Raw genomic sequence first — 20,000 nt, 5'->3', positions numbered from 1 at the left:
TCTACTATACTGACCTACAGTACAGTCTCTACTATACGGACCTACAGTACAGTCTCTACTATACTGACCTACAGTACAGTCTCTACTATACTGACCTACAGTACAGTCTCTACCATACTGACCTTCAGTACAGTCTCTACTATACTGACCTACAGTCTCTACTATACTGACCTACAGTACAGTCTCTACCATACTGACCTACAGTCTCTACTATACTGACCTACAGTACAGTCTCTACCAGACTGACCTACAGAACAGTCTTTACCATACTGACCTACAGTACAGTCTCTACTATACTGACCTACAGTACAGTCTCTCCTATACTGACCTACAGTACAGTATATACTATACTGACCTACAGTCTCTACTATACTGACCTACAGTACAGTCTCTACTATACGGACATACAGTACAGTCTCTACTATACTGACCTACAGTACAGTCTCTACTATACTGACCTACAGTACAGTCTCTACCATACTGACTTACAGTACAGTCTCTACTATACTGACCTACAGTCTCTACTATACTGACCTACAGTACAGTCTCTACCATACTGACCTACAGTCTCTACTATACTGACCTACAGTACAGTCTCTACCAGACTGACCTACAGAACAGTCTTTACCATACTGACCTACAGTACAGTCTCTACTATACTGACCTACAGTACAGTCTCTCCTATACTGACCTACAGTACAGTCTCTACTATACTGACCTACAGTACAGTATCTACTATACTGACCTACAGTCTCTACTATACTGACCTCAGTACAGTCTCTACTATACTGACCTACAGTAAAGTCTCTACTATACTGACCTACAGTCTCTACTATACTGACCTACAGTACAGTCTCTACTATACTGACCTACAGTCTCTACTATACTGACCTCAGTACAGTCTCTACCATACTGACCTACAGTAAAGTCTCTACTATACTGACCTACAATACAGTCTCTACCATACTGACCTACAGTACAGTATCTACTATACTGACCTACAGTCTCTACCATACTGAACTACAGTACAGTCTTTACTATACTGACCTACAGTACAGTCTCTACTATACTGACCTACAGTACAGTCTCTACTATACTGACCTACAGTCTCTACTATACTGACCTACAGTACAGTCTCTACTATACTGACCTACAGTCTTTACTATACTGACCTACAGTCTCTACCAGACTGACCTACAGTACAGTCTCTACTATACTGACCTATAGTCTCTGCCATACTGACCTATAGTCTCTACTAACAACCAATGGTAGTCAGTCATAGATGACACCAGTTGTTATATCTGCTTATGTCATAGTAAATCATTACACCAGTTGTTATATCCGCTTAAGACAAAGTAAATCATGACACCAGTTGTTATAACTGCTAATGACATAGTTAATCCTGTTCATGACAACTCTACGAAGGGCCTTCTATGAGACATCATGACACCAGTTGTTATAACTGCTAATGAAATAGTAAATCCTGTTCATGACAACTCTACGAAGCTCTACGAAGGGCCTGCTATGAGACATCATGACACCAGTTGTAATAACTGCTACGGTGAGGATAAGAGACAGAGAGAGATAGACAGAGAGAGAAAGTGAGAGAGAGGGATAGAAGAGAGAGAGAGAGAGAGAGAGGGGGGAGGGATAGAAGAGAGAGAGAGAGAGAGAGAGAGAGAGAGAGGGGGGGGAGAGAGAGAGAGAATGGGAGAGAGATAGAGAGCGAGAGAGAGCGAGATAGAGCGAGAGAGAGAATGGGAGAGAGCGATAGAATGGGAGAGAGAGAGCTAGAGAGCGTGAGAGAGAGTGAGATAGAGCGAGAGAGAGAATGGGAGAGAGAGAGGGAGAGAGAGAGATAGAATGGGAGAGAGAGAGAGGTAGAGAGCGATAGAGCGAGAGAGAGAGAGAGAGAGAGAGAATGGGAGAGAGAGAGCTAGAGAGCGTGAGAGAGAGCGAGATAGAGAGAGAATGGGAGAGAGAGGGAGAGAGAGATTAAATGGGAGAGATAGAATGGGAGAGAGAGAGAGAGAGAGAATGGGAGAGAGAGAGCTAGAGAGCGTGAGAGAGAGCGAGATAGAGCGAGAGAGAGAATGGGTGAGAGAGAGGGAGAGAGAATGGGAGAGAGAGATAGATAGAGAGCGATAGAGCGAGAGCGATAGAGCGAGAGAGAGAGAGAGAGTGAGAAAGAGAGAGAGATTGGGAGAGAGAGAGAGAGAAAGGGAGAGAGAGAGAGAGATTGGGAGAGAGCGAGAGAGCGAGAGAGAGAGAGAGAGAGAGAGAGAGAGATTGGGAGAGAGCGAGAGAGCGAGAGAGAGAGAGAGAGAGAGATATTGGGAGAGAGAGAGAGAGGGGTGAGAGAGAGAGATAGAGAGGGGCGGCGTGATGTGATTTGATACTGAGTTGTATTCTATATCTCTCTGTATTTATGATTACCTGTAGAGGTGTTACAAGACATTTCATCTGCTGCAAGGAGGACCAAATTATCTCTGCAAGAGAAGATAAGATTCACAATAGCACTGTGCTTTCTGAGGGGAGATCTGGGGAGGGGGAGGTAGGAGAGGGGAAGACAGGATGGGGAGAGGCATGGAGGGTAAGGAGGTGGAGGGAAGATTCACAATACCCATGTGCTTTCTGAGGGGGGGGGGGGTAAGACAGGAGGAAAGAGAAGACGGGATGGGGGAGGGAGGGACGTGGGGAGGGATGATTTAGAGATGGAGGTGTAGAGGATGACGTGGAGAGGAATTGGGGAGAAAGAGGGATGATGAGGAGGAGAGGATGGGACAAAGGATTTAATAAGAAAAGTAGAGAATCTGAAGCATAATAATGTGAAAACTATGTCAATATGAAGCAGAGAGGACTGTTACTCTCTCTCTCTCTCTAACAGTCCTCCCCAGAAACATGTCAATATGAAGCAGAGAGGACTGTTACTCTCTCTCTCTCTAACAGTCCTCCCCAGAAACATGTCAATATGAAGCAGAGAGGACTGTTACTCTCTCTCTCTCTAACAGTCCTCCCCAGAAACATGTCAATATGAAGCAGAGAGGACTGTTACTCTCTCTCTCTCTAACAGTCCTCCCCAGAAACATGTCAATATGAAGCAGAGAGGACTGTTACTCTCTCTCTCTCTCTAACAGTCCTCCACAGAAACATGTCAATATGAAGCAGAGAGGACTGTTACTCTCTCTCTATCTAACAGTCCTCCACAGAAACATGTCAATATGAAGCAGAGAGGACTGTTACTCTCTCTCTCTAACAGTCCTCCCCAGAAACATGTCAATATGAAGTAGAGAGGACTGTTACTCTCTCTCTCTAACAGTCCTCCCCAGAAACATGTCAATATGAAGCAGAGAGGACTGTTACTCTCTCTCTCTCTCTAACAGTCCTCCCCAGAAACATGTCAATATGAAGCAGAGAGGACTGTTACTCTCTCTCTCTATCTAACAGTCCTCCACAGAAACATGTCAATATGAAGCAGAGAGGACTGTTACTCTCTCTCTCTCTAACAGTCCTCCCCAGAAACATGTCAATATGAAGTAGAGAGGACTGTTACTCTCTCTCTCTCTAACAGTCCTCCCTAGAAACATGTCAATATGAAGCAGAGAGGACTGTTACTCTCTCTCTCTAACAGTCCTCCCCAGAAACATGTCAATATGAAGCAGAGAGGACTGTTACTCTCTCTCTCTCTCTAACAGTCCTCCCCAGAAACATGTCAATATGAAGCAGAGAGGACTGTTACTCTCTCTATCTAACAGTCCTCCCCAGAAACATGTCAATATGAAGCAGAGAGGACTGTTACTCTCTCTCTCTAACAGTCCTCCCCAGAAACATGTCAATATGAAGCAGAGAGGACTGTTACTCTCTCTCTCTCTCTAACAGTCCTCCCCAGAAACATGTCAATATGAAGTAGAGAGGACTGTTACTCTCTCTCTCTCTAACAGTCCTCCCCAGAAACATGTCAATATGAAGCAGAGGACTGTTACTCTCTCTCTCACTAACAGTCCTCCCCAGAAACATGTCAATATGAAGCAGAGAGGACTGTTACTCTCTCTCTCTCTAACAGTCCTCCCCAGAAACATGTCAATATGAAGCAGAGAGGACTGTTACTCTCTCTCTCTCTCTAACAGTCCTCCCCAGAAACATGTCAATATGAAGCAGAGGACTGTTACTCTCTCTCTCTCTCTAACAGTCCTCCCCAGAAACATGTCAATATGAAGCAGAGAGGACTGTCACTCTCTCTATCTAACAGTCCTCCACAGAAACATGTCAATATGAAGCAGAGAGGACTGTTACTCTCTCTCTCTCTAACAGTCCTCCCCAGAAACATGTCAATATGAAGCAGAGAGGACTGTTACTCTCTCTCTCTCTAACAGTCCTCCCCAGAAACATGTCAATATGAAGCAGAGAGGACTGTTACTCTCTCTCTCTAACAGTCCTCCCCAGAAACATGTCAATATGAAGCAGAGAGGACTGTTACTCTCTCTCTCTCTAACAGTCCTCCCCAGAAACATGTCAATATGAAGCAGAGAGGACTGTTACTCTCTCTATCAAACAGTCCTCCCCAGAAACATGTCAATATGAAGCAGAGAGGACTGTTACTCTCTCTATCTAACAGTCCTCCACAGAAACATGTCAATATGAAGCAGAGGACTGTTACTCTCTCTCTCTCTCTCTAACAGTCCTCCCCAGAAACATGTCAATATGAAGCAGAGAGGACTGTTACTCTCTCTCTCTCTAACAGTCCTCCCCAGAAACATGTCAATATGAAGCAGAGAGGACTGTTACTCTCTCTCTCTCTCTAACAGTCCTCCCCAGAAACATGTCAATATGAAGCAGAGGACTGTTACTCTCTCTCTCTCTCTCTAACAGTCCTCCCCAGAAACATGTCAATATGAAGCAGAGAGGACTGTTACTCTCTCTCTCTCTAACAGTCCTCCCCAGAAACATGTCAATATGAAGCAGAGAGGACTGTTACTCTCTCTCTCTCTAACAGTCCTCCCCAGAAACATGTCAATATGAAGCAGAGAGGACTGTTACTCTCTCTCTCTCTCTAACAGTCCTCCCCAGAAACATGTCAATATGAAGCAGAGAGGACTGTTACTCTCTCTCTCTCTAACAGTCCTCCCCAGAAACATGTCAATATGAAGCAGAGAGGACTGTTACTCTCTCTCTCTCTCTAACAGTCCTCCCCAGAAACATGTCAATATGAAGCAGAGAAGACTGTTACTCTCTCTCTCTCTAACAGTCCTCCCCAGAAACATGTCAATATGAAGCAGAGAGGACTGTTACTCTCTCTCTCTCTCTCTAACAGTCCTCCCCAGAAACATGTCAATATGAAGCAGAGAGGACTGTTACTCTCTCTCTCTCTAACAGTCCTCCACAGAAACATGTCAATATGAAGCAGAGAGGACTGTTAGTCTCTCTCTCTAACAGTCCTCCCCAGAAACATGTCAATATGAAGCAGAGAGGACTGTTACTCTCTCTCTCTAACAGTCCTCCCCAGAAACATGTCAATATGAAGCAGAGAGGACTGTTACTCTCTCTCTCTAACAGTCCTCCCCAGAAACATGGCAATATGAAGCAGAGACCATCTACTGTTCCATGTTAAATATCTACATCTTACACCACAGTACTATCTACTGTTCCATGTTAAATATCTACTATACATCTAACACCACAGTACTATCTACTGTTCCATGTTAAATATCTACTATACATCTAACACCACAGTACTATCTACTGTTCCATGTTAAATATCTACTATAAACCACAGTACTGTCTACTGTTCCATGTTAAAAATATACTATACATCTATCACCACAGTACTATCTACTGTTCCATGTTAAATATCTACTATACATCTAACACCACAGTACTATCTACTGTTCCATGTTAAATATCTACTATACATCTAACACCACAGTACTATCTACTGTTCCATGTTAAAAATATACTATACATCTATCACCACAGTACTATCTACTGTTCCATGTTAAATATCTACTATACATCTAACACCACAGTACTATCTACTGTTCCATGTTAAATATCTACTATACATCTAACACCACAGTACTATCTACTGTTCCATGTTAAATATCTACTATACATCTATCACCACAGTACTATCTACTGTTCCATGTTAAATATCTACTATACATCTATCACCACAGTACTATCTACTGTTCCATGTTAAATATCTACTATCACCACAGTACTATCTACTGTTCCATGTTAAATATCTACTATACATCTAACACCACAGTACTATCTACTGTTCCATGTTAAATATCTACTATACATCTAACACCACAGTACTATCTACTGTTCCATGTTAAATATCTACTATACATCTTACACCACAGTACTATCTACTGTTCCATGTTAAATATCTACAATGCATCTATCACCACAGTACTAGAGAGAGAGGGAGAGTGAGAGAAGTAGAGCGAGAGAGAGAGAGAGAGAGAGAGAGAGAGAGGTTGAGCGAGAGAGAGAGAGCGGTTGAGAGAGAGAGAGCGAGCAAGAGCATGAGAGAGAGAGGGAGAGTGAGAAGAATGCAAAAATCTAAGAAAGAAATTGAGAAACCTGTCCAACCAAAATCATAGAGACGCGGAAAACCTGAGTCTACGCATTCACTATGGTGAATCACTAAAACAATACAGAAATACACTACGGAAAAAGAAGGAACAGCATGTCAGAATTCAGCTCAATGCAATTGAAGAATCCATAGACTCTAACCACTTCTGGGAAAATTGGAAAACACTAAACAAACAACAACAAGAAGAATTATCTATCCAAAATGGAGATGTATGGGTAAACCACTTCTCCAATCTTTTTGGCTCTATAACAAAGAATAAAGAGCAAAAACATATACATGATCAAATACAGATCTTAGAATCAACTATTAAAGACTACCAGAACCCACTGGATTCTCCAATTACATTGAATGAGTTACAGGACAAAATAAAAACCCTCCAACCCAAAAAGGCCTGTGGTGTTGATGGTATCCTCAATGAAATGATCAAATATACAGACAACAAATTCCAATTGGCTATACTAAAACTCTTTAACATTATACTTAGCTCTGGCATCTTCCCCAATATTTGGAACCAAGGACTGATCACCCCAATCCACAAAAGTGGAGACAAATTTGACCCCAATAACTACCGTGGAATATGTGTCAACAGTAACCTTGGGAAAATCCTCTGCATTATTATTAACAGCAGACTCGTACATTTCCTCAATGAAAACAATGTACTGAGCAAATGTCAAATTGGCTTTTTACCAAATTACCGTACAACAGACCATGTATTCACCCTGCACACCCTAATTGACAACCAAACAAACCAAAACAAAGGCAAAGTCTTCTCATGCTTTGTTGATTTAAAAAAAGCCTTCGACTCAATCTGGCATGAGGGTCTGCTAAACAAACTGATGGAAAGTGGTGTTGGGGGTAAAACATACGACATTATAAAATCCATGTACACAAACAACAAGTGTGCGGTTAAAATTGGCAAAAAACACACACATTTCTTCACACAGGGTCGTGGGGTTAGACAGGGATGCAGCTTAAGCCCCACCCTCTTCAACATATATATCAATGAATTGGCGCGGGCACTAGAAAAGTCTGTAGCACCCGGCCTCCCCCTGCTAGAATCCGAAGTCAAATGTCTGCTGTTTGCCGATGATCTGGTGCTTCTGTCACCAACCAAGGAGGGCCTACAGCAGCACCTAGATCTTATGCACAGATTCTGTCAGACCTGGGCCCTGACAGTAAATCTCAGTAAGACCAAAATAATGGTGTTCCAAAAAAGGTCCAGTCACCAGGACCACAAATACAAATTCCATCTAGACACTGTTGCCCTAGAGCACACAAAAAACTATACATACCTTGGCCTAAACATCAGCGCCACAGGTAACTTCCACAAAGCTGTGAACGATCTGAGAGACAAGGCAAGAAGGGCATTCTATGCCATCAAAAGAAACATAAATTTCAACATACCAATTAGGATTTGGCTAAAAATACTTGAATCAGTCATAGAGCCCATTGCCCTTTATGGTTGTGAGGTCTGGGGTCCGCTCACCAACCAAGACTTCACAAAATGGGACAAACACCAAATTCAGACTCTGCACGCAGAATTCTGCAAAAATATCCTCCGTGGACAACGTAGAACACCAAATAATGCATGCAGAGCAGAATTAGGCCGATACCCACTAATTATCAAAATCCAGAAAAGAGCCGTTAAATTCGACAACCACCTAAAAGGAAGTGATTCACAAACCTTCCATAACAAAGCCATCACCTACAGAGAGATGAACCTGGAGAAGAGTCCCCTAAGCAAGCTGGTCCTGGGGCTCTGTTCACAAACACAAACACACCCTACAGAGCCCCAGGACAACAGCACAATTAGACCCAACCAAATCATGAGAAAACAAAAAGATAATTACTTGACACATTGGAAAGAATTAACAAAAAAACAGAGCAAACTAGAATGCTATTTGGCCCTAAACAGAGAGTACACAGCGGCAGAATACCTGACCACTGTGACTGACCCAAAATTAAGGAAAGCTTTGACTATGTACAGACTCAGTGAGCATAGCCTTGCTATTGAGAAAGGCCGCCGTAGGCAGACATGGCTCTCAAGAGAAGACAGGCTATGTGCTCACTGCCCACAAAATGAGGTGGAAACTGAGCTGCACTTCCTAACCTCCTGCCCAATGTATGACCATATTAGAGAGACATATTTCCCTCAGATTACACAGATCCACAAAGAATTCGAAAACAAATCCGAATTTGAAAAACTCCCATATCTACTGGGTGAAATTCCACAGTGTGCCATCACAGCAGCAAGATTTGTGACCTGTTGCCACGAGAAAAGGGCAACCAGTGAAGAACACACACCATTGTAAATACAACCCATATTTATGCTTATTTATTTTATCTTGTGTCCTTTAACCATTTGTACATTGTTAAAACACTGTATATATATATATAATATGACATTTGTAATGTCTTTACTGTTTTGAAACCTCTGTATGTGTAATGTTTACTGTTAATTTTTGTTGTTTTTCACTTTATATATTCACTTTGTATGTTGTCTACCTCACTTGCTTTGGCAATGTTAACACATGTTTCCCATGCCAATAAAGCCCTTGAATTGAAATTGAATTGAATTGAGAGAGAGGTTGAGAGAGGTTGAGCGAGAGAGAGAGAGAGAGAGAGAGAGAGAGAGAGAGAGAGAGAGAGAGAGAGAGAGAGAGAGACAGAAAGAGAGACAGAGAGAGAGAGAGAGAGGTTGAGCGAGAGAGAGAGAGGTTGAGCGAGAGAGAGAAGTTGAGCGAGAGAGAGAGCGACAGAAAGAGAGACGGAGAGCGAGAGATAAAAAAGAAGAGGTCCATCTCACCTGTCACCGTATGCAGCAGCTGTGGCGGCAGCAGGCTGAGTATACCTGTAGGCAGCATAGCCCCCCTGGAAACACACACACACACACACACACACACACACACACACACACACACACACACACACACACACACACACACAGACACACACACACACACACACACAGATACAGAGATTAATCAATGTGATTGATTCCTGTCAGTAACATTGATATTCTGCCGGGTTCATGGATCTACACATACATTGACAGAATACACCATCACACAGTCTGATCAATAGCAAGGCTGACGCAGGACTCAATACATATGAAATGCTTTGGATGGTAAATATTTCTGTGTGCTGAATGAATTACGCCACACGGTCAATAATGTATTGATTTCATAATAAATGGAAATAGATACATTTCTTCATTAAAATGTGATATTTGTTTTCAAAGACAAATTTGACAGAACTGCCTTGCAACAGATTCCCCATATGTTCTATAAAGAACACAGATTTTAATTTATGTAATGCTGCCATCAGCTGTTCAATCAGGCAAACACGACACACACACACACACAAACACACGCACGCACACACACACACACACACATCCATGCGACAGGCGGGTGTGCGGTGATGCAGTGACGATCAGTCTGTGAGCACAGCAAGACTCCATGTTCAACCAACCACAAAGTCACGCCAACCACGCCATGGCCAGAAACACGACCAGCATGCATTTCACCACACAGAGCAGAGCAGCAAGCACCCAGGAGATGACGTGATTCTGGTCCCTATAAAAAATGTAGTGTCTCCTGTTTCTGGTTCCTGTTAAATATAGTGTTTCCTGTTTCTGGTTCCTGTTAAATATAGTGTTTCCTGTTTCTGGTTCCTGTTAAATATAGTGTTTCCTGTTTCTGGTTCCTGTTAAATATAGTGTCTCCTGTTTCTGGTTCCTGTTAAATATAGTGTTTCCTGTTTCTGGTTCCTGTTAAATATAGTGTCTCCTGTTTCTGGTTCCTGTTAAATATAGTGTCTCTTGTTTCTGGTTCCTGTTAAATATAGTGTCTCCTGTTTCTGGTTCCTGTTAAATATAGTGTTCCTACTGTTCTCTGCTCATCTACCCACAATGCACCTAATTTCTTCCAACAATGTGGAGATGATACATCTTCAGTAATATCACTGATACTGTACTACATTATTACCATTCTACTGATGTATTACTGTAATATATTATTATCATTCTACTGATGTAATACTGTACTATATTATTACCATTCTACTGATGTATTACTGTACTATATTATTACCATTCTACTGATGTAATACTGTACTATATTATTACCATTATACTGATGTAATATTGTATTATATTATTACCATTATACTGATGTAATACTGTACTATATTATTACCATTATACTGATGTAATATTGTATTATATTATTACCATTATACTGATGTAATACTGTACTATATTATTACCATTCTACTGATGTATTACTGTACTATATTATTACCATTCTACTGATGTAATACTGTACTATATTATTACCATTATACTGATGTAATATTGTATTATATTATTACCATTATACTGATGTAATACGGTACTGTATTATTACCATTCTACTAATGTAATATTGTACTATATTATTACCATTCTACTGATGTAATATTGTACTATATTATTACCCTTCTACTGATGTAATACTGTACTATATTAGTACCATTCTACTGATCTAATATTGTACTATATTATTACCATTATACTGATGTATTACTGTACTATATTATTGCAATTCTACTGATGTAATATTGTACTATATTATTACCATTCTAATGATCTAATATTGTACTATATTATTACCATTCTACTGATGTAATACTGTACTATATTATTACCATTATACTGATATAATATTGTATTATATTATTACCATTATACTGATGTAATACTGTACTACATTATTAGCATTCTACTGATGTAATATTGTACTATATTATTACCATTCTACTGATGTAATATTGTACTATATTATTACCATTCTACTGATGTAATATTGTACTATATTATTACCATTATACTGATGTATTACTGTACTATATTATTACCATTATACTGATGTAATACTGTACTATATTATTACCATTATACTGATGTATTACTGTACTATAGTATTACCATTCTACTGATGTAATATTGTACTATATTATTACCATTATACTGATGTAATACTGTACTATAGTATTACCATTCTACTGATTTAATATTGTACTATATTATTACCATTATACTGATGTATTACTGTACTATATAATTACCATTATACTAATGTAATACTGTACTATATTATTACCATTATACTGATGTAATATTGTACTATATTATAACCATTATACTGATGTATTACTGTACTATAGTATTACCATTCTACTGATGTAATATTATACTATATTATTACCATTATACTGATGTAATACTGTACTATATTATTACCATTCTACTGATGTATTACTGTACTATATTATTACCATTCTACTGATGTATTACTGTACTATATTATTACCATTCTACTGATGTAATACTGTACTATATTATTACCATTATACTGATGTAATATTGTACTATATTATTACCATTATACTGATGTATTACTGTACTATATTATTACCATTCTACTGATGTAATATTGTACTATATTATTACCATTATACTGATGTATTACTGTACTATATTATTACCATTCTAAGGATGTAATATTGTACTATATTATTACCATTCTACTGATCTAATATTGTACTATATTATTACCATTCTACTGATGTGATATTGTACTATATTATTACCATTCTACTGATCTAATATTATACTATATTATTACCATTATACTGATGTATTACTGTACTATATTATTGCCATTCTACTGATGTAATATTGTACTATATTATTACCATTCTACTGATCTAATATTGTACTATATTATTACCATTATACTGATGTATTACAGTACTATATTATTGCAATTCTACTGATGTAATATTGTACTATATTATTACCATTATACTGATATAATATTGTATTATATTATTACCATTATACTGATGTAATACTGTACTACATTATTAGCATTCTACTGATGTAATATTGTACTATATTATTACCATTCTACTGATGTAATATTGTACTATATTATTACCATTATACTGATGTATTACAGTACTATATTATTGCAATTCTACTGATGTAATATTGTACTATATTATTACCATTCTAATAATCTAATATTGTACTATATTATTACCATTCTACTGATGTAATATTGTACTATATTATTACCATTATACTGATGTATTACTGTACTATATTATTACCATTCTAAGGATGTAATATTGTACTATATTATTACCATTCTACTGATCTAATATTGTACTATATTATTACCATTCTACTGATGTGATATTGTACTATATTATTACCATTCTACTGATCTAATATTATACTATATTATTACCATTATACTGATGTATTACAGTACTATATTATTGCAATTCTACTGATGTAATATTGTACTATATTATTACCATTATACTGATATAATATTGTATTATATTATTACCATTATACTGATGTAATACTGTACTACATTATTAGCATTCTACTGATGTAATATTGTACTATATTATTACCATTCTACTGATGTGATATTGTACTATATTATTACCATTCTACTGATCTAATATTGTACTATATTATTACCATTCTACTGATCTAATATTATACTATATTATTACCATTATACTGATGTATTACTGTACTATATTATTGCCATTCTACTGATGTAATATTGTACTATATTATTACCATTCTACTGATCTAATATTGTACTATATTATTACCATTATACTGATGTATTACAGTACTATATTATTGCAATTCTACTGATGTAATATTGTACTATATTATTACCATTCTAATAATCTAATATTGTACTATATTATTACCATTCTACTGATGTAATACTGTACTATATTATTACCATTATACTGATATAATATTGTATTATATTATTACCATTATACTGATGTAATACTGTACTACATTATTAGCATTCTACTGATGTAATACTGTACTATATTATTACCATTCTACTGATGTAATACTGTACTATATTATTAGCATTATACTGATGTAATACTGTACTACATTATTAGCATTCTACTGATGTAATATTGTACTATATTATTAGCATTCTACTGATGTAATACTGTACTACATTATTAGCATTATACTGATGTAATACTGTACTACATTATTAGCATTATACTGATGTAATACTGTACTATATTATTAGCATTCTACTGATGTAATACTGTACTACATTATTAGCATTCTACTGATGTAATATTGTACTATATTATTACCATTCTACTGATGTAATATTGTACTATTTTATTACCATTATACTGATGTATTACTGTACTATAGTATTACCATTCTACTGATGTAATATTGTACTATATTATTACCATTATACTGATGTATTACTGTACTATATTATTACCATTATACTAATGTAATACTGTACTATATTATTACCATTATACTGATGTAATATTGTACTATATTATAACCATTATACTGATGTATTACTGTACTATAGTATTACCATTCTACTGATGTAATATTATACTATATTATTACCATTATACTGATGTAATATTGTACTATATTATAACCATTATACTGATGTATTACTGTACTATATTATTACCATTATACTGATGTAATACTGTACTATATTATTACCATTATACTGATGTATTACTGTACTATAGTATTACCATTCTACTGATGTAATATTGTACTATATTATTACCATTATACTGATGTAATACTGTACTATAGTATTACCATTCTACTGATGTAATATTGTACTATATTATTACCATTATACTGATGTATTACTGTACTATATAATTACCATTATACTAATGTAATACTGTACTATATTATTACCATTATACTGATGTAATATTGTACTATATTATAACCATTATACTGATGTATTACTGTACTATAGTATTACCATTCTACTGATGTAATATTATACTATATTATTACCATTATACTGATGTAATACTGTACTATATTATTACCATTCTACTGATGTATTACTGTACTATATTATTACCATTCTACTGATGTATTACTGTACTATATTATTACCATTCTACTGATGTAATACTGTACTATATTATTACCATTATACTGATGTAATATTGTACTATATTATTACCATTCTACTGATGTGATATTGTACTATATTATTACCATTCTACTGATCTAATATTATACTATATTATTACCATTATACTGATGTATTACTGTACTATATTATTGCCATTCTACTGATGTAATATTGTACTATATTATTACCATTCTACTGATCTAATATTGTACTATATTATTACCATTATACTGATGTATTACAGTACTATATTATTGCAATTCTACTGATGTAATATTGTACTATATTATTACCATTCTACCGATGTAATACTGTACTATATTATTACCATTATACTGATATAATATTGTATTATATTATTACCATTATACTGATGTAATACTGTACTACATTATTAGCATTCTACTGATGTAATATTGTACTATATTATTACCATTCTACTGATGTAATATTGTACTATATTATTACCATTCTACTGATGTAATATTGTACTATTTTATTACCATTATACTGATGTATTACTGTACTATATTATTACCATTATACTGATGTAATACTGTACTATATTATTACCATTATACTGATGTATTACTGTACTATAGTATTACCATTCTACTGATGTAATATTGTACTATATTATTACCATTATACTGATGTAATACTGTACTATAGTATTACAATTCTACTGATGTAATATTGTACTATATTATTACCATTATACTGATGTATTACTGTACTATATTATTACCATTATACTAATGTAATACTGTACTATATTATTACCATTATACTGATGTAATATTGTACTATATTATAACCATTATACTGATGTATTACTGTACTATAGTATTACCATTCTACTGATGTAATATTATACTATATTATTACCATTATACTGATGTAATATTGTACTATATTATAACCATTATACTGATGTATTACTGTACTATATTATTACCATTATACTGATGTATTACTGTACTATATTATTACCATTCTACTGATGAAATACTGTACTATATTATTACCATTATACTAATGTATTACTGTACTATATTATTAACATTCTACTGATGAAATACTGTACTATATTATAACCATTATACTGATGTAATACTGTACTATATTATTACCATTCTACTGATGTATTACTGTACTATATTATTACCATTCTACTGATGAAATACTGTACTATATTATAACCATTATACTGATGTAATACTGTACTATATTATTACCATTCTACTGATGTATTACTGTACTATATTATTACCATTATACTGATGTAATATTGTACTATATTATTACCATTATACTGATGTATTACTGTACTATATTATTACCATTATACTGATGTAATACTGTACTATATTATTACCATTATACTGATGTAATATTGTACTATATTATAACCATTATACTGATGTATTACTGTACTATAGTATTACCATTCTACTGATGTAATATTATACTATATTATTACCATTCTACTGATGTAATATTATACTATATTATTACCATTCTACTGATGTAATATTGTATTATATTTCTGGATTTGTATGGGTTGGTTGCAGCGGAGGCTGCTGAGGGGAGGACGGCTCATGTGTTTACATTACATTGAGCTGATGTAGGTCTATAAACATTGGTATGGCTGGGTGTGTTTACATTACATTGAGCTGATGTAGGCCTATAAACATTGGTATGGCTGGGTGTGTTTACATTACATTGAGCTGATGTAGGCCTATAGACATTGGTATGGCTGGGTGTGTTTACATTACATTGAGCTGATGTAGGTCTATAAACATTGGTATGGCTGGGTGTGTTTACATTACATTGAGCTGATGTAGGTCTATAAACATTGGTATGGCTGGGTGTGTTTACATTACATTGAGCTGATGTAGGTCTATAAACATTGGTATGGCTGGGTGTGTTTACATTACATTGAGCTGATGTAGGCCTATAGACATTGGTATGGCTGGGTGTGTTTACATTACATTGAGCTGATGTAGGTCTATAAACATTGGTATGGCTGGGTGTGTTTACATTACATTGAGCTGATGTAGGCCTATAAACATTGGTATGGCTGGGTGTGTTTACATTACATTGAGCTGCTCTAGGCCATTTTAGAGAGTTGGGCCAACTTTTGTCATGTTGAATATTGTTCTAATTAGACATTCAGTTACATAGCACAGTTTAAATATCCCCCACATAATGTTGCTGGGGAGCGATAGATTATTAATTAAAGTGTCAAGTAAATGCATCATAATGCAGAAACCTCAAATTCCCAGTTCTCTAAATACCTGACTCAGCAACTCTCTAAATACCTGACTCAGCAACTCTCTAAATACCTGACTCAGCAACTCTCTAAATACCTGACTCAGCAACTCTCTAAATACCTGACTCAGCAACTCTCTAAATAACTGACTCAGCAACTCTCTAAATACCTGACTCAGCAACTCTCTAAATACCTGACTCAGCAACTCTCTAAATACCTGACTCTACAACTCTCTAAATACCTGACTCAGCAACTCTCTAAATACCTGACTCAGCAACTCTCTAAATACCTGACTCTACAACTCTCTAAATACCTGGCTCAGCAACTCTCTAATTACCTGACTCAGCAACTCTCTAAATACCTGACTCTACAACTCTCTAAATACCTGACTCAGCAACTCTCTAAATACCTGACTCAGCAACTCTCTAAATACCTGACTCAGCAACTCTCTAAATACTTGACTCAGCAACTCTCTAAATACCTGGCTCAGCAACTCTCTAAATACCTGACTCAGCAACTCTCTAAATACCTGACTCTGCAACTCTCTAAATACCTGACTCAGCAACTCTCTAAATACCTGACTCAGCAACTCTCTAAATACCTGACTCAGCAACTCTCTAAATACCTGACTCTGCAACTCTCTAAATACCTGACTCAGCAACTCTCTAAATACCTGACTCTGCAACTCTCTAAATACCTGGCTCAGCAACTCTCTAAATACCTGACTCAGCAACTCTCTAAATACCTGGCTCAGCAACTCTCTAAATACCTGACTCAGCAACTCTCTAAATACCTGACTCAGCAACTCTCTAAATAACTTACTCTGCAACTCTCTAAACACCTGACTCAGCAACTCTCTAAATACCTGACTCAGCAACTCTCTAAATACCTGACTATGAAACTCTCTAAATACCTGACTCAGCAACTCTCTAAATACCTGACTCAGCAACTCTCTAAATACCTGACTCTGCAACTCTCTAAATACCTGGCTCAGCAACTCTCTAAATACCTGGCTCAGCAACTCTCTAAATACCTGACTCAGCAACTCTCTAAATACCTGACTCAGCAACTCTCTAAATACCTGACTCAGCAACTCTCTAAATACCTGACTCAGCAACTCTCTAAATACCTGACTCAGCAACTCTCTAAATACCTGACTCAGCAACTCTCTAAATACCTGGCTCAGCAACTCTCTAAATACCTGACTCAGCAACTCTCTAAATACCTGACTCTGCAACTCTCTAAATACCTGGCTTAGCAACTCTCTAAATACCTGACTCAGCAACTCTCTAAATACCTGGCTCAGCAACTCTCTAAATACCTGACTCAGCAACTCTCTAAATACCTGACTCAGCAACTCTCTAAATACCTGACTCAGCAACTCTCTAAATACCTGACTCAGCAACTCTCTAAATACCTGACTCTGCAACTCTCTAAATACCTGGCTCAGCAACTCTCTAAATACCTGACTCAGCAACTCTCTAAATACCTGGCTCAGCAACTCTCTAAATACCTGACTCAGCAACTCTCTAAATACCTGACTCAGCAACTCTCTAAATACCTGACTCAGCAACTCTCTAAATACCTGACTCAGCAACTCTCTAAATACCTGACTCAGCAACTCTCTAAATACCTGACTCTGCAACTCTCTAAATACCTGGCTCAGCATACAACCAACCAACATGAATACAGGCACATGTGAATGTCATGTGTCCTGAGTGGTAAGTAGAAAAACATCTATCTCTGTTACGGTCCTCTACGTCATTCACTGGTAATAATACTTACATAAATATCTGCACCATAAAATCCATCCTGGTAAACAACACTGCAAAGGATGCAAACACAAACAAACACAAACAAAACAAACATCCATATTAGTGCAAGTTGACATGCAGGCACCATTTAGACACCAACCCTGTCTGTCTGTGGAGAGGTTAGTGTGTCCAATCAAGAACCACCAGACATGAGAGGGGTGGAGCCAAACAGGGAAGTTCTGCAGGCACTCTCCTCTTCCTACTCTGTCTCTCTTTGTGAATCCCAAACCAGCGCCTTGCCCCCCCCCCCTACCAACTCTCTCGGAGGGCCCTCTGTTGTCACGTGTTGCTGACGAAACTCAGAGGGTGACTTCCAGAGTGACGAGGGGATCAATAAACCCATCAACTTCGGCACTCATGCCGCATTCAAAACAACTGGGAACTCGGAAATCTCCGACGTCTGACTTCAGTGTGTTCAAGACAACTGAGAACTGTGAAAAAAACTAGCTCTGAATTCGATTTTTTAATTTTTTTTACAGTCATCCAACTCTTCTGAATTCCAAGTGGGAAACTCAGACATCTTTCTAGAGCTCCGCTTTCTGAGGCTTTCACTGATGTCACAATTTGACCTCTTTTTTTCCCCCAGAGTTCCCAGTTGTCTTGAAAAGCACCAACACTCCGGACTTGAATGGTGCAATTCATGTTCCACATTTAAATAACAAAACAAGCAAGAAATTAAAATGAACAAATCCCCCCCCCCCCCCCTGTCGTTTAACAAAATATAACAGATAGCATGAGTGCTATGTCATCTTTTATACGTGTCAAGTCAGGACATCGGACATAAACAAACGCACGTGTCATTTAATTCGAAAAAGCCTCTCTATTATTTTGTGTGAAATTGCGCAAACTAAAACAAAATAACACGGTGCCTTATGGGATTCCACTTCTCTCTGAAGCTGGCAGCATTGCAGGCTCAGTAGAAGTGACTACCGGTGGGGCTAATTAGCCCCTACACCCTCTATAGTTTTACCTGCATTTGGGACACTTGTGCAAAAGGAGGAAGTGAGTGTGAACACGTAAATGGGAGGCCACGGGGAAGGGGGGGATTTGGGATCCAGTCTTTCTCTGAGGTGGTAACGAGGCTGGGGAGGTCCAGAATGTGCATCTCGGACCCCACACTAGGAGTCAAAGGGGGCCTTAGTCGAAACGCCAATCGGAAAACAGTTAGTTGAACTAGTGAACAGTCCTAAAGGTAATGTCACTACTGTCACTGCTAAATACCTCATCTTCCTACCACATTCTGATCAGACTGTTGAAACAACTCCTCGATGACA

At 37.0% G+C, this 20,000-nt stretch overlaps 2 protein-coding genes across 5 annotated transcripts in view; one reads left to right on the top strand and one right to left on the bottom strand.

Moving 5' to 3' along the window:
* The window catches only part of LOC110539068 (NLR family CARD domain-containing protein 3), a 1,005,455-nt gene that overhangs the window by 654,024 nt on the left and 331,431 nt on the right, over nucleotides 1–20,000 (top strand). The window lies entirely within an intron of this gene.
* Nucleotides 1–20,000, bottom strand: part of LOC110515014 (RNA binding protein fox-1 homolog 1-like) — an 87,169-nt gene that overhangs the window by 15,514 nt on the left and 51,655 nt on the right. Inside the window, exons 9-11 of one of the 4 annotated variants that reach the window (XM_036939617.1) lie at nucleotides 18,698–18,737; nucleotides 9,408–9,472; nucleotides 2,437–2,489 (exon numbers count right to left, since the gene is read on the bottom strand). In XM_036939617.1, coding sequence (XP_036795512.1) covers nucleotides 2,437–2,489; nucleotides 9,408–9,472; nucleotides 18,698–18,737 — 158 coding nt within the window. The remainder of the gene's footprint in view (nucleotides 1–2,436; nucleotides 2,490–9,407; nucleotides 9,473–18,697; nucleotides 18,738–20,000) is intronic. The other 3 variants (XM_036939616.1, XM_036939618.1, XM_036939619.1) reach the window with 3 other exon arrangements.

The sequence above is a fragment of the Oncorhynchus mykiss genome, chromosome 12, assembly GCF_013265735.2.
Source record: "Oncorhynchus mykiss isolate Arlee chromosome 12, USDA_OmykA_1.1, whole genome shotgun sequence".
Classification (NCBI taxonomy): domain Eukaryota; kingdom Metazoa; phylum Chordata; class Actinopteri; order Salmoniformes; family Salmonidae; genus Oncorhynchus; species Oncorhynchus mykiss.
The sequence above is the reverse complement of the archived record's forward strand: the minus strand, read 5'-3'. Positions and strand labels throughout refer to the sequence as shown.